This window comes from Acinonyx jubatus, chromosome D1 (genome assembly GCF_027475565.1).
Source record: "Acinonyx jubatus isolate Ajub_Pintada_27869175 chromosome D1, VMU_Ajub_asm_v1.0, whole genome shotgun sequence".
Classification (NCBI taxonomy): Eukaryota; Metazoa; Chordata; class Mammalia; order Carnivora; family Felidae; genus Acinonyx; species Acinonyx jubatus.
The window spans coordinates 38,389,306-38,403,778 of record NC_069390.1 but is presented as its reverse complement, the minus strand read 5'-3'; the positions used below and the strand labels follow the sequence as shown (position 1 = coordinate 38,403,778).

Genomic DNA, 14,473 nt, shown 5'->3' with positions numbered 1-14,473 from the left:
CTCTCCCTCTCCCTCTCCCTCTCTCTCTCTCTCTCTCTCTCTCTCCCTCTCCCTCTCCCTCACTCTCTTCCTCTCTCCCTCCCTTCCTCCCGCCCCCACCCCCAAATAAATAAACATTAAACAAAATACCTAAGTGTGAACTTTGCAAGTTTTAGAAGACAATATGGGAGCATATATTCATGATCACGGGGTGGGAAAGAAGCAATAATAAGTATAAAGCCGTTAAAGATACTATTGACAAATTTAATATATAAAACAAGTTGAATATGTTTCTCAAAGATGACCTGGGCAACCAGATCAATTAGTAGAGCATATCCAGTAGAGAAGTGTTAAAATCAGTTAGATGCTCATAAATCAATAAGAAATCAGGCAAAAGGTATAAAAAGGCAGTTTCCCAAAGTGGAAACGTGAATAGCCAATGAATTTATTAAAAGAAATGCAATTTCAGTAGTTATCTTGGAAATGCAAACTAAAAACACCATGAAATACCATTTCTTACCCCTCAGCCTGGCAAAAATGAAAACAAAAATAGGATGATGCTAAGTGTGGGAGAGGTTAATCGAGCCACGGTGGTGGAAACTTGAATTGGTTGAGCCGCTAAGGAGGGCAGTTTGGGAGTTTTTGTATAAAATTAAAGGCATGCATATCTTATGACACATGACCCCAACTTCTATACACATTGAAGAAAGTTTGACGTGTAGCCAAGAAGATATGATGTACAGTCCTCACAGGAGCTTTTTTAATGTAAAAAAGTTAAGAGAAAAAGTTTTCAATCAGTGGGATGATGTTTAAATAAATGGTAGAATCCTATAAATAAACACCAAAATCATTGAAATTAAAGTAGCAGGAGAAAATTATAGTATTAAGTAATTTAAAAATGCAAGACAAGGGCGCCTGGGTGGGGCAGTCAGTTAAGCGTCCGACTTCAGCCAGGTCACCATCTCGTGGTCTGTGAGTTCGAGCCCTGCGTCAGGCTCTGGGCTGATGGCTCGGAGCCTGGAGCCTGTTTCTGATTCTGTGTCTCCCTCTCTCTCTGCCCCTCCCCTATTCATGCTCTGTCTCTCTCTGTCCCAAAAATAAATAAAAAACGTTGAAAAAAAAATTAAAAAAAAATTCAAGACATTTCAATTTATTGCTTATTTATACATTCACATATGTAAAAAAATAAATACATGGGAATAAGCACTAAATTTACAAGTTTACTTCTGAGAGGAAGGAATAGAAATTTAAGGATGGACACTCAGAAGACTTCAACTATAGTGATCTTTCATTTCTTAAGGTGGGTGCTACATTTGCAGGCATTAGCTTTACTTTGCTTTCAACTCTTTTGTATGTCCTAGATACTAAAAGAAAAAAAAAAAAAACATGTCACAGGGTTCCTGGGTGGCTCAGTCAGTTAAGCACCCACTCTTGATTTTATCTCAGGTCATGATCTCACCGCTTTTGAAATAGAGCCCTGTGCTGAAAGCGTGGAACCTCCTTGAGATTCTCTCTCTCCCCCTATCTCTCTGCCCCTACCCCTCTTGTGTGCATGTGTGTGCTCTCTCTCAAAAATAAATCTTTAAAGTCAATACACACACATACACACACACATATAAGTATATATACCTATATACACACACATCTGAATATATACATGCATGATTTTTCCACGTTCCCTTATTTTCCATGTTTCTAAGAATCCACGGAAATTTGTCCAGATGTCTCAGTTCTAAACTGACTCACATTTAATGCTCTTTCTTCTGTAGTTAGTTATTTCTTGGTGAAGCTACACTTTCCTTCGGGACTTGGGTCTGAAATGAAGGACAGCACTGGTTCCCAAGTCTGGGAACACTTCAAAATATTATTGCAGAGACATAGTAACATGTGTTGATGATGGTCTAGATTAGAGTTTTACCTTGGTCTCTAGAATGATCACAAACTGTAATATATGTTCAACAATTAACATAGGTAGCTGGATGATTGCAAAATGGCATTGTAGGCACCTAGCTCTGAGCCTCTGTCCCTCTGTAGAAACATAAAAAATAAGCAGGAATTGTCAGAACCAATTTTGTTAAAATTTAGGAAGATAGTCAAAGGTTTAAAGCAAACTAAGTAAATTCTCAATCAAGAATAAATGCAACATTAAAGTAGTAGGAAAGCTTTGTGATATCTTTTTATCCTTGCCTCATACTGGTCATAGCTCAGTGGCATCTCATTGTCAGTCTGTGTTCTCAGTGTGCGACAGTGGTCCCTGATTCTGGAGGGAGCGGAGACCTTATTTACGTATCATGAGGTATATCCATTCTGTATGGAACTACCTGAAGGACTGGTACGAGACACTTGTCTTAAGAACTCTTCTGGGTCAGGAAAGTGGCAGGTGTTGCCTGAAAATATTGCAAATGTAACAAATAATTTGCAGCTGCTTCAGGAAAGAAGTGCTGTTGACACATAATAGACCACATAAAGCCAGGATGAAATGCTAAGGAGAGAGAGTCTTTGGGAAATCATGGTATTGAACAGCACCTGTGCATAGAAAGTGCACATGCATTGTCCAAAGCCAAATACATGTTCAGAAAAGGCTCAGACACTCTAAGCTGGGTCTTTGGGCTGATCTCCAGGATTAGTGCAAGCATGTCTAAGTATTAAAGGAGAAGGCATCCAGTATCTCTTTCCCTTCCTCCTTCTATTTCCCTCCCTTTCTCCATCTCCCTCTCTCCCTCCCTTTCTCCATCTCCCTCTCTCCCTCCCTCTCTCCCTTCCTCTCTCCCTACGTCTCTCTCCCTCCCTCCCTCTCTCCCTGTCTCCACCTTCACTCTCCTCCCTTTGCTACTCTACACCCCCCCTCTCCTTCTAGCATTCAAGGAAGTCAGTCTAAAAATTATATGAACACAAGCTCAGGACCAGGCAAGATAAGGAATATAGTCTCTTTAAAAAAAAAATTGGGAAAGTCCTTTAACAAATGCACTGCTAGAGCATTCAACAATAAAACAAAACCAAAACCCAGGAATCCCTGGAGAAGGGAGAGAATTCTCTTTCTAGATCTCAAGTCACTATAGTATTCAAATGGCCAGTGTTTAAATAAAATCACAAGGTATTGCCATTCACAGGAATAAAATAGACAAAACCCAACTCTGTGCAAGCCTAGACAGTGGACTTACTAGATAAGATTTTAAAACCACCATACTAGATGGGCTTAAGGAGCTATAAAGGAAAACAGACATGAAGAACTAAGAAGTTAGGAAAATTAGGTATGAATACATGAGAATATCCATGAAGAGACAGGAATTATAAAAAGGAGCCAGACAGATAGTCTGCAGCTAAGAAGTACAACTGAAATGCAAAATTGACTAGAAGAAAGATTTGGGCAGGCTGGAGCGTCACTGGACTTGAAGATAAGACCATTGAAATTAACCATTGTGAGCTGCAGAAAGAAAAATGTGGGTACCGGGAGATGAATCCGTTTGAAATCATTCTACCACTACCACACGCTTTCCCACGACACTGCCTCCACTGCCTTCATCACTTTTAGTGTGGTCTCAAGTACAGGCAGGGCTGACTTCATGGGCAGTTGACCTGTGCAGTCCCATGGGGTGCTAAACTTAGAAGGCCCATGATGGGCTTCATTCTCTGCTGTTGATGTCTTTAACATTTCAATAAATTTTGAACAAAGGGCTCTGCCAATTACGTAGTTGGTCCTGAATATAACTCATATGGGTGTTTATTAGTGACACACTAGATTGTAAGCTTTACCAGAGTGAGAACTGGGTCTGTGTTATTCAGCAAGTGCTTAGAATAGGACAAGGTTGGGGCTCCTGGGTGGCTCAGTCGGTTGAGCATCCAACTTGCGCTCAGGTCATGATCTTACGGTTCGTGAGTTTGAGCCCTGCGTTGGGCTCTGTGCTGACAGCTTGGGGCCTGGAGCCTGCTTCGGATTCTGTGTCTCCCTCTCTCTGTGCTCCTCCCCTGCTCACACTCTGTCTCTCTTTCAAAAATAAAGATTAAAAAAAAAAAATAGAGAATAGTACAAGGTATGTGGTTGGCAGACAACATACTCTGAAGTACAGACTACAAATCTGTCATATTCCTGGCAGAGTGGCCAAGTTTTCTCTCACAAAAGTAATGCAGATTATATAAGAATACATATTAAAAGCACTTAACGCTTAGTGGGTTACAACACGCATCCTCCCCCTTTCTTGGTTACACATTTAATACTCGCTGTGTGCTTAACGTTAACACTACATTGTAGAAGTGATTGGCACTTTTCCTGCCTTTGAGGGACTTCGGTTTCAGTTAGGAGGTGGTAATTAAGTAAGAGAGAGAGAGTGGTAAGCTTGCTGAGTGTTGCCTTGTAGCTGTCAGGAACCTTGTGCTTAAGAGCCCAGCTACCTGATACAGGCAGAAAACACAAGGAGTGTTCATAGACTGAATCATTTTGCTGCAGAGGTGGGTTGTAGGTGGTGGAAGAGTAGACAGTTATTGAATGCTTCCTGCATTCTCTATCTTGTCTGCCCTACATATATTCTCTCTGTTAATTACATTTCATCTGCAGAGCATCCTAATGAGGTAGCTATTATCCGAACTGTATAGATGAGACAATGGGACTTGGGGGTTGAGCAACTTGTCAGTCTTACATAGTTTGTGAGTGATAGAAATGGGATTTAAACTTAGCCTTCCCCCGCTCCGTCGAGCTTATGCTCGCCCATTCATTCATTCATTCATTCATTCATTCAACATCTGTTTTTTAGGCTTACTTACCCCGTTCTAGTAACTGTTAGATGGTGAACACATTTCACTTCTCAGCATCCCATGGAGGAGACACACCCTGTTGTCTTTTTCTGGAGCTCCAGCCCAAAGGTACCAGTGAGAAGCACCAGAAGGGGTTTGCCAGTTCCACCCTGATCCTCTCATTAGGGAGCAATGTGATTCTCCTTGTTGCCCAACAAAGTAGCCTCATCAAATGGCTTTTTCGAAGGAACTTTTCAAAACTCCTCTCCCCCGTAGAATTTTATCTGTCAGTCAGTGCTTCTGGCCATCCTTTGGTGAGATGGCACCGGTAAGGGTAACATGTCAGTGTCTCTTTATAGAAACATTATCTTAATCAATCCACTGCTGCAGAAATCTCCCTTTCTGTAAAAGAGGCAGGCACCCTTTAAGTGAGAGGTTGGTCCATCTTCAGGCTTCTAATTAATATTTATCTTGTAGAAGCTGCCTCCTGGGTCCAAGAACCACACCTGCTTTATTGCTCCAGAACTAAATACGCTTAGTATTGTATTTTTAGGTTAAATACATATAGATGTATTTTTAGGCTAAAATAACATCATTCTCTGTTTTAAATATTAATATGTTGCTTCATAGGCAAAGTAAAAGCAAAATCTCCTCCTTTGTCACACTTAATTTCTGGGTGCTGGTGGATCCTTGTGGATAGTGCAGTAAAAGTGCTCCTGCTGAAAAAGAGGGGGAGGAAATCACACTTGGTGCCTGGCCCAGGAGCCTTTCGCTGAGGTGATTCCCATGAGAGATCCAGAACACAGGGTGGGGATTTCTTCCTTTCAAGATAGCATCCATGAGAGAAAATAGGTGATTGGTAGTGACAGGCTTCTCTGAATCTTCTGATTGTCAAAGATTTTCATTATTGAGATGGTTGACTACCACTCCATTTCCTTTTGATCAGTTCTGAGTTGGTTATGCTGTTATTATTCAGAGGGTAAAGAAATAACAAGTTTAGGTGACTCACAGTGAGCTACAGGATGCTTCAGTGGTTTGGGTGTTCTTACATTATTTCCATCCCAAGGTCATTCACTGAGGCCAAGACTTACTCTGTCTCTCTCTCTCTCTCTCTCTCTCTCTCTCTGTCCCTTGGATTTGGGTTTGAAATCTTTCCCTTACCTGGACATCACTGTCTCCTTAACAGCTGAGCTGTCAGTGGGAAGTGAAATTGATTACAATTTTTTTTTTTTTAATGCCACAGCTGTTGTTTCTTACCTCAGCTGGTTCCCATAATTCCACAGATGGTAAACATATGTTTATAGGCACAGAGGAAAAGAAGCTATATTGGATTCCTCCCTCTCTAATTTTTATTTTTCCTTTCATGCAGAAAGTCAAAGTCACAGAGCTGGGGAATCTTATACATTTGTAGATTAATATTTCTGTGCATTAAGACTTTGGAAACAGCAGGACAGCTAATGATATGCTAATGAGCTGACAGTTTTTATTGATCGTAATGAAAGTCGACAAGTGTCTTTCTTGGCTTTTATGCAAGCTGGAATATTTTATTAACTGTCTTCAGGGCAGAAATACATAATTGGTTGCATTTTGAAAATCTTCCTTGTGAGTTTCTCAGGTCTTACTTTTTGTCAGCCTGTTGCCAAAGCTTGGGTCCTTGCCAGTTTATAAACAGAACACATCTTCATCCATATATTTACATGCCCAGCAGGAACTCTCCCCACCCCCTTTCCCTTTCAAAGCAATTTGTTTCAATGTTTTAGCATACAAAAAGAGAACCATTTTCTTCAATGTAAACAGAGATCTGCAGGGAAATAAGAGCTTTAAAAAAGAATTAGCATTTGTTTGGTGGCAAAGCTGCTTATATTTCTATCAGAAAGCTCTGAATGTTAGAAGGGTTTGCCTAATCTTAGTTATTCCGTACAGAAGAGGGTCCTAATGGTATAATTTTTTCTAATCTTTATTGCATCTTCGTAGATTTCTTCCTGTGAAATGAGAAGTGTTCCTGGAACAATGGAAATGATGGGCATTCATTCCCGAAACAAAAACTCATAATGTACAACCTACCTGGTGCAAGTTTATTTTGCAGTGCATGGTGAGCTGAGTACAGGAGGTAGAGGGTGGCAACAGGTGGTTTCAACAAAGAAAAAAAATTATCCACTTTTCCTCTTTCCATCGGTACTAAGAGTGAAAGTTTATTGATTTGGGCTTTGCATCTTAGGGATTTATTTAGACTCTCAGCTTGGCTGAAGTTTAACATTGCAAGACTGATGAAAAAATGGATTGTTTAGCAAATTAATAGTGTAAATAAGATTGCAGAGGAGGATACTGGCTACCTAAAAGGATCTCTGTTTGCCAGCACTGAAAAATTATTTCAGCAAAATGTTACATCTAATGCAAATAATTTATGTGCAGTTGACTAAGTATCCTTTAAAGCAATTAAGGCAGAACCTCGTTTTGATAACAGGACCTTGTTGTAACAACATCTTGTTAGCTCATGTAACTATGAGACTTTCTCAAATGATCTATTTTCTCCTTAATCCATGTTGGAATGGCTTAGCACTGGTAATGGAGTTAGTAGGCCTGTAGTTAATGGCCTAGGATTAAGGTGTCCTTTAGGAAAGCTATTTAGTGTCAAAGCCTTAGGTTTTTCATAGGTCAAATGACCAGGTGATATGGCCCTGGATCAGGAGTCCTCATTGGGTGTATCAAAGTCACCTCAGAAGCTTTTTCAAAATTTATATGATGTTCTCCCTAATCTCTAAAATTCTAATATGCACCCCAATTGTGTATTATTTATTTTTGAGATAGAGAATGTGAATAGGGAAGGGCCAGAGAGATGGGGAGACGGAGGATCTGAAACAGGATCTGTGTTGACAGCAGAGAGCCCCATGTGGGGCTCTAACTCACAAACAGATCATGACCTGTGCCAAAGTCTGATGCTTAACGGAGCCACCCAGGCGCCCTCGTATCCCTAGTTTAAAAAACTGATACCCTACAAGATAATTTACAGGTGTACCAGCTCTGAAAATATTGTTCAATATTATATAATTAATAGGTTTTAGGAATTTGATGCTTTTAAAGTGTTTTTTGTGCCTGCTATGTGAAATATACTGCAACAGGGAGTACAAGGGGACCTAGAGATGAAAATATGATTTTGCCTTCGTGGTGTCTATAATCTAATAATTCTGTTGACTGGTATTCGATTCCAAATCACTGAGGTTTTATTCATATATTAGGATGTGGATGCTGTTTTCACCACTGTGATCTTTTAATGAGTAAACCCTCTTGCTCCTTGCCCCTCCCCCCCCCCAAAGAAAACCTACAAATGACTGACAAAAGAGCAGGGTTTTTCAAAGTGGGGCCTTTTGACTTTTCATCAGAATCATCTTGGGTAGCTTTTAACAATCAAGGTTCCAGGGCCCCCTCCAATCCTACTGAAACAGAATTTCAGGGGTAACCCAGGAGTCTGAATGTTAAACGCAAGGTTATTACTCAAACTCAAGGTGTTTACTCAAGGTGACTATTAAGACACTCAAAGTTTGAGAAACACTGCCATGACAGATGTGAAACACAGCATAGGTCTGAAAAAATGAGATCAAGTGAGGTCAGCTAATACATGCCCTACTAGAGTTGCCTTTTTTCAGTTACGTGTAAATACGTTTAAAGTTAAATAAGAACTAATAGAAATTCTGCTTATTCTTATTTCATCTTTGGGAGAAGTTGCAGCACTTGAAGGCATGTTATCTATAGAAATCCTCATAGATGACTTTTCTGTGAGAGATAAGACTGAGCTTCTATATAGGCTTATACTTTATGAAACTCTTCTCATTCTCTGAAGAAAACCCCATGCTTAGCAAATGCTGCTTTTATTGACAAACATCCAGGTACGGAAGAGTTCATATGGCACCTTAATGCCCAAGATCTTCTGGTGCTTGTTCTGGGGATGGTGCTAGGATGGACACACACACACACGCACACACGCACACACACACTCATACACACACACATGCTCAGACTTCTTTGGGTTACAGTTGGTATTGTATAGTGTATTGCCATCCTTCTTTTAGTCTAGCATAGAATTACATCCATTCAAATAAATCACATTTCCATCTTGATTTATTTGGCAAGAAGAAGTGTTCATGCCACTATTGGGCTGACCCTGATTGCCTTACCTTAGGAAAAAACACCAAGTGCTTTGAGTTTTGGTGTTAATGGGCATTGAGAAGTCCTCAGCTCTTATTTCTGTTTGCGATCAAGTCAACACCATTGACCTTGACCTAATGATCTGTGTAACACCCCTGTGTGGTTCAGGTTAAAAGTAGAAAGGCAGAAGTGATGATGGAGGCAGGCAGAAGGAAGGCGTGGGGGAGGCCATTTGTAATTTACAGTGTAACTAAAGTCAGTATTCGCTTTAAAAAAATAGGAAAAGGAAAACTTATGTACGTTCTAAGTTATGTTGCTACAGAGTGAGTGGAGGGATATCCTTTTCAAATGTATTTTCCATTCGTTCTTAGAAAGGCAATTAATACTGTGACAAGCGTGCCGTAGGTTTCTCAGTGCCATTTCCATGAATGTTGTAGGCTTTTCTGATGAATAGGTAATAGATGGTCCTGATCCTTCCTGGTACTTGTGCTTTCTTCACTTTCATGTCTCGTAGGGTGATCAATTGTCCCCGTGTGCCCAGGAGTCTGTTGTAGCACTGGAAGTCTTGTGTCCTGGAAACTGTAAATCCTGAGCATACCTGGATAGTTGATTACTAGGAATTTATCCATATTCAACCTATTCAGATCAGACAGATGTTGTCTAATGTGTCGCTGCATTCTCTGTAATGGTCTTTGATGGAAATTTATAGCTTTTCTAATTTTTTGTTTAACTTGAAAGGTAGTGAAAGCATAGAAACTAAATTGTGACAATTTCAGTTTGGATGCCTGTTTCACGGACTAAGAACTTGAATGTTGGAAGGATCTTTAGTTTTTGCATCCAGGCTTTTTTTTCCAGATGAAGCAACTGAAACTCAGAGAAGGCGGTTGACTTACTGTTTCAAGTTCACTCAGCTCGAGATGAATCCAGAATTGGAGCCCAGGTCTCCTGACTTCCAATCCCATGCTTTTCTCATATTTTTCAAATGTGTTTGAAAAGTATCCTGGGTACTTAGAGGCATTAGCTTGCTTTGAGAAACTGAGCAGTTTTGTACCAGCAAGAAGCTGATTGACTTCCATGGTGCTCTATCAATTGCTCTCTGGAATTCTCCTGCTAGAGACTATGAATTCATATTGAGGACCTGGTGGCAGGGACTTCCACCCGTGGGGTGGTTGTCTCCTCTTGTAATCACAAATACTCCATCATCCTCGAAGAGGAAGCAGTTAGTAAATGTATCCAATTCTGAGGGAGAGGTCCTGTGATCCTGTTATTTCTGTTAATGTTTCCCATTCATAATTTACCTTGAAATAGTATGCAGAAAACAGCATTTGCTAATGACTTTCTGCTTAGAAGATGAACAGATAAATGTAAACCCCCTCTTAAAGGCTTGTGGCATGATCTTAGGCCTTTATTTTATTTATGAATTAATCTCAGTATTCTGAACTAGGTCCCACATCTTTCATCTGTTCTGTAACACTTCTTCCATCAACTCAGGAAGAAAAAAAAAATCCCTAAAACCAGAATCTTGATACTCAACTTAAAAAATCCAAAGGCCAAAAAAAAAAAAAAAAAAAAAAAAAGAGGTTAGAGTGGGAGAGAGCCAAAGCATAAGAGACTGTTAAAAACTGAGAACAAACTGAGGGCTGATGGGGGGTGGGAGGGAGGAGAGGGTGGGTGATGGGTATTGAGGAGGGCACCTTTTGGGATGAGCACTGGGTGTTGTATGGAAACCAATTTGACAATAAATTTCATATATAAATAAAAAAAAATTAAAAAAAATATATTTTCCAAGAGAAAAAAAAAAATCCAAAGGCCAAGTCAGTATTTACATTGCAAGATGGCAACCCCAGTGACTTTCTTCAATCAGGGCTGTTCTTCCTGACTAAGTTAGAGAATTAAAAGGCCACTTTTTACAGTGAGATGTTGAGTAAGTTTTAAGACTCACCAACAAAAAATCATAATAATCAGCAGAGAACAAATATTGTTAAGCAATTCTCTCCATGTCTAATTTTCTTTCTTTGATTAAATGAATCAGTAAAATTTTTAGTCTAATATGTTTCTATTGTTCAGTGCTGCTTAAAAAAATCCTCTAAGTCAGCAAAATTTAATGTTCCAGAATGACTAAGGTTTTGGAGGAATTTTTATTGCGTCAGTGCCTTTTTGGTTCAATAGTTTTTTTTTTTTTTAATGTCTTATTTATTTTGATAGAGTGAGTGAGGGAGGGGCAGAGAGAGAGAGGGAGAGAAAGAATCCCAAGCAAGCCCAGTGTTGTCAGTGCGGAGCCTGACCTGAGGCTGGATCCCATGGACCACGAGATCATGACGTGAGCCAAAATCAAGAGTTGGATGCTTAACTGACTGGGCCACCCAGGTCCCCTTGTCTAATAGTTTAAGAACAGTCACTGGTAGATCCTTAGTGTTGTAATGTCATTAGCAACAACTCGTGGCAACTAATGACAGCTTTCTCAAGATGAATGTAGTTTCCAAGATGTCTGGAGGAGGATGGTTTGGAGTAGTAGTTCATTGTGGACTAAGGGAGACTTACCTTTTGAATGAAGATAGCAGTGTTGTAAAAAATCATGTGCATATGACTGCACAGCGGCCATTGGAACTGGTAACTATAATCTTGATCACCACCTCTCTCTTCTGTTATCAAGGGAATCATCCAAGATGGGAAAATCATCTTTATGCCAAATGGATACATAACTCAATGTCCGAACCTAAATCGCAGTAAGTAGCAGCTTGAAGCATTTATGAATTTTTAATATTATATAACTCACTGATAATAAACATGTCACACAAAGTGTAAAAAATGTTGACTTCTGAGGTAGTGGGAATAGGGAGGTAAGTTATTGTCTATATTATATAGTTCTGTGTCTTTGAAGTTTTAAAAAAGCTTATGTGTTGATAGGATTACCATTTGAAGGTAAGAAAAAGTACATTAGCAGTTGGGGTTCTGTAGATAGAGGAAGATAGATTTAATATGCTAGTATTTATAGTAAACAATGATTTAAATAGCTTGGCTTAGATGTGAGTTTACTTTCTCCACTTTTACAACAATTCACATTTTTTCAGTCGTATCTCAGTAAAAATGAGGACTTAATTCCAAATTAAAAATTTCCCATTGCTTTTTCAGTTAACAGTTCTTTTTTCCAGTTCCTTTCTTTCTTCTTGTTAATAGAAGGAAAAGATGTAGACCTGAAATCCTGGGTGATTTCACTCCAGTTGCAATGTAATACTTAACCAGAAAAGCAAAAAGCCTTGGACATAGCCAAGCAACTACTGTTGTAAAAATTTCTTTATTGTATTAGCACTTTATCAACATTTCTTATATTTTCTCTATTGAGCTTGTCCAACTTGCAGTGATTTCTTAAGCCTGGTGCAAGGAATAATGGATTTGCAAGAGCTTTTGGCCAAGATGACTGCAAAAGTAGGTATCTAAATTTCACTTGTGATGTTTCATTTCTTTCTCCATCCTATCTGGAATTTCCAGTGATATGCTATAATGGAAACATTTTTAGCCTTGGCATTTGCAGTATGTTACTGTGGAAATGGTTTATTCTTACTTGAAATAAGGCTACCTATAGTGAACATAACCGTTTAGTTCTTTGATACTATTAGGCTGCATCAAGATGTTTACTTGAAGAATGTTTGGAAGAAAGAGGCCCTGGGAGAGGAAAAGGAATTTGTGTGCTGGCCATCAAACTAGTAACACTGAGATGATATATGGTCAGAGGTACTGCTGCTCATAAGCTAATGCATTTTAGATGTCAGAATAATTGCCAGTAATCAGAAGGGGCAAAAGAGCCATTGTTAGCAACAGATGATTGTCACCAGAAGGTGTTATATCACATTTCTAAGATGTGATTCATTTCGGGACTGGTCCTGAGTTAAATAGTGGAGGAGGCAAAGTTTGCCTTCTCACACATTCGGTTTTATAATTGTGAATGTTTGCAATGGATCATCCACTTCACAGGCATCTTTCAAGGATCTGTTATTTGCCAGGTACTGCGTCAGGCACAAAGGAGGCAATAATGAGCAAGACATTATTTCTCTCCCAGAAGCTGTTCATATTGAGTGGCGGACACAAAAATGTAAATTATTATGGGCTTTAATATATAACGTTTAGACTCCTAATGAAAAGCCCTGAGCCTTGTGGAGAAAGGCACTGAATAAATAGAAAATGCGGCTAGTGCCGTTGTTATGATACCAATCAGTCGTGGACCTAAGTCCTGGCCTAGGGTGAAGAAAGAATTAGGCTGGGCTTAAGAGACATTATTATGCTCTGCAAAAGGAAGAATTTTAATAACCGTGAAAATGATACATTAATCTTGTTGCACCAGTGGCTATGACTGCTCCCAGCCATCAACCATGGCACAGGGGAAAAAAAACCCAAAAACTGGTGGGTAGGTAAGTGTTCGGGCAGGGGGTAGGGCTGTGTTTTGGACCCGATGGTTGTGCTGCTGAAGATCAGGTTTCTCTTTCAAACTAGGTTTTTGGCTAAGTCCCCTTTTGTCTGGAAAGGAGAGACAGAACACTTTTGTAAGAGAACCTGGGACTTGAGAGCTGAAACATGCACTTTTCACTTCAGCATACAGTGGAAATGCGAATTGCAGCCAATTATTTGCCTTCCCAGCTTGTGGTATATAGAGGCTTGTATTTTATATTGTCTGGAGCAGCTTGATCACAATAGCATTAATTATATTTTAGCTTGCCACCAAATTTTTGGAATGAGAAATACGCCACTCAGTCTCAGGTGATTGTGGTTTCCCAGCTTCAACGATGCCCCTTTCTTTCTTGTTCTTTCCTTTTGCAGGGGATGTCATTTTTCTCTTTTTAGCCATATGTTATCTAGGAGCCACATTGAGCTCTGACCTCCAGACAGTATTATGTAAAATAGGCGTTTGTGAGGCTGGAGATATCTAATTGTGGGCAATTGCAAGCAGAAAATGGTTTCACCCACCTTCTAAACCCCGCCTCTGGCACTTTGGAAGATTTATAAGTCTGTTTCTTCCAAACCATGAATAGAATTATAATTAGAAAACCGAGGACTTCCATTTTCACTGCAGAATTTTGGAATGTGTAATAATCAATAAGAGGAGAGCTGGTAAACTTTTTCTGTAAAGGGTTAGCTAGTTGATTTTAGGCTTTTCAGGCCAAGAGGCAAAATAGAAAATATTATGTATATACTTGTTTAATCACTTAAAATGCAACCATTGAAAAATGTAAAAATCATTCTTAGCTCGCAGGCCATATGAAAAGGAAGGGTGGGCCAGGTTTAGTTCATGGGCCCTAATTTGTCAACCCCTGATTTGGAAGAAGCTGGAAAGTCAGTCGTACTAGGTAATATTTATTGAGTATTTGCTATGTGTTAGATATAATGCTTAAATGTTTTATATTGCCTGTCACTTTAAACCTCACAACAGTCCTGTGAACTGGGATTGATTTATTAGCCCCCTTTCCAGATGAGAAGGCTGAGTTCCAGGAATGTTCTGTGACTTTCCCCAAGACAACGGATGGCAGAACTGGGATTCAAACTCAAATTCTGAAAGCTGCATCATAACTGATGCAGTTGGAGAAGGGAGGACTGGAAAGAGAAACAAGATATAAAGAAGGAATGACTAATG

General features: G+C 39.5%; 1 protein-coding gene across 2 annotated transcripts in view; it reads left to right on the top strand.

Annotated features, from left to right (window-relative positions):
• The window catches only part of NELL1 (neural EGFL like 1), an 862,696-nt gene that overhangs the window by 176,650 nt on the left and 671,573 nt on the right, over positions 1-14,473 (top strand). For both annotated transcript variants that reach the window (XM_027072989.2, XM_027072988.2), the window contains exons 6-7: positions 11,504-11,576; positions 12,194-12,276. In XM_027072989.2, the coding sequence (XP_026928790.1) occupies positions 11,504-11,576; positions 12,194-12,276 (156 nt within the window). The remainder of the gene's footprint in view (positions 1-11,503; positions 11,577-12,193; positions 12,277-14,473) is intronic.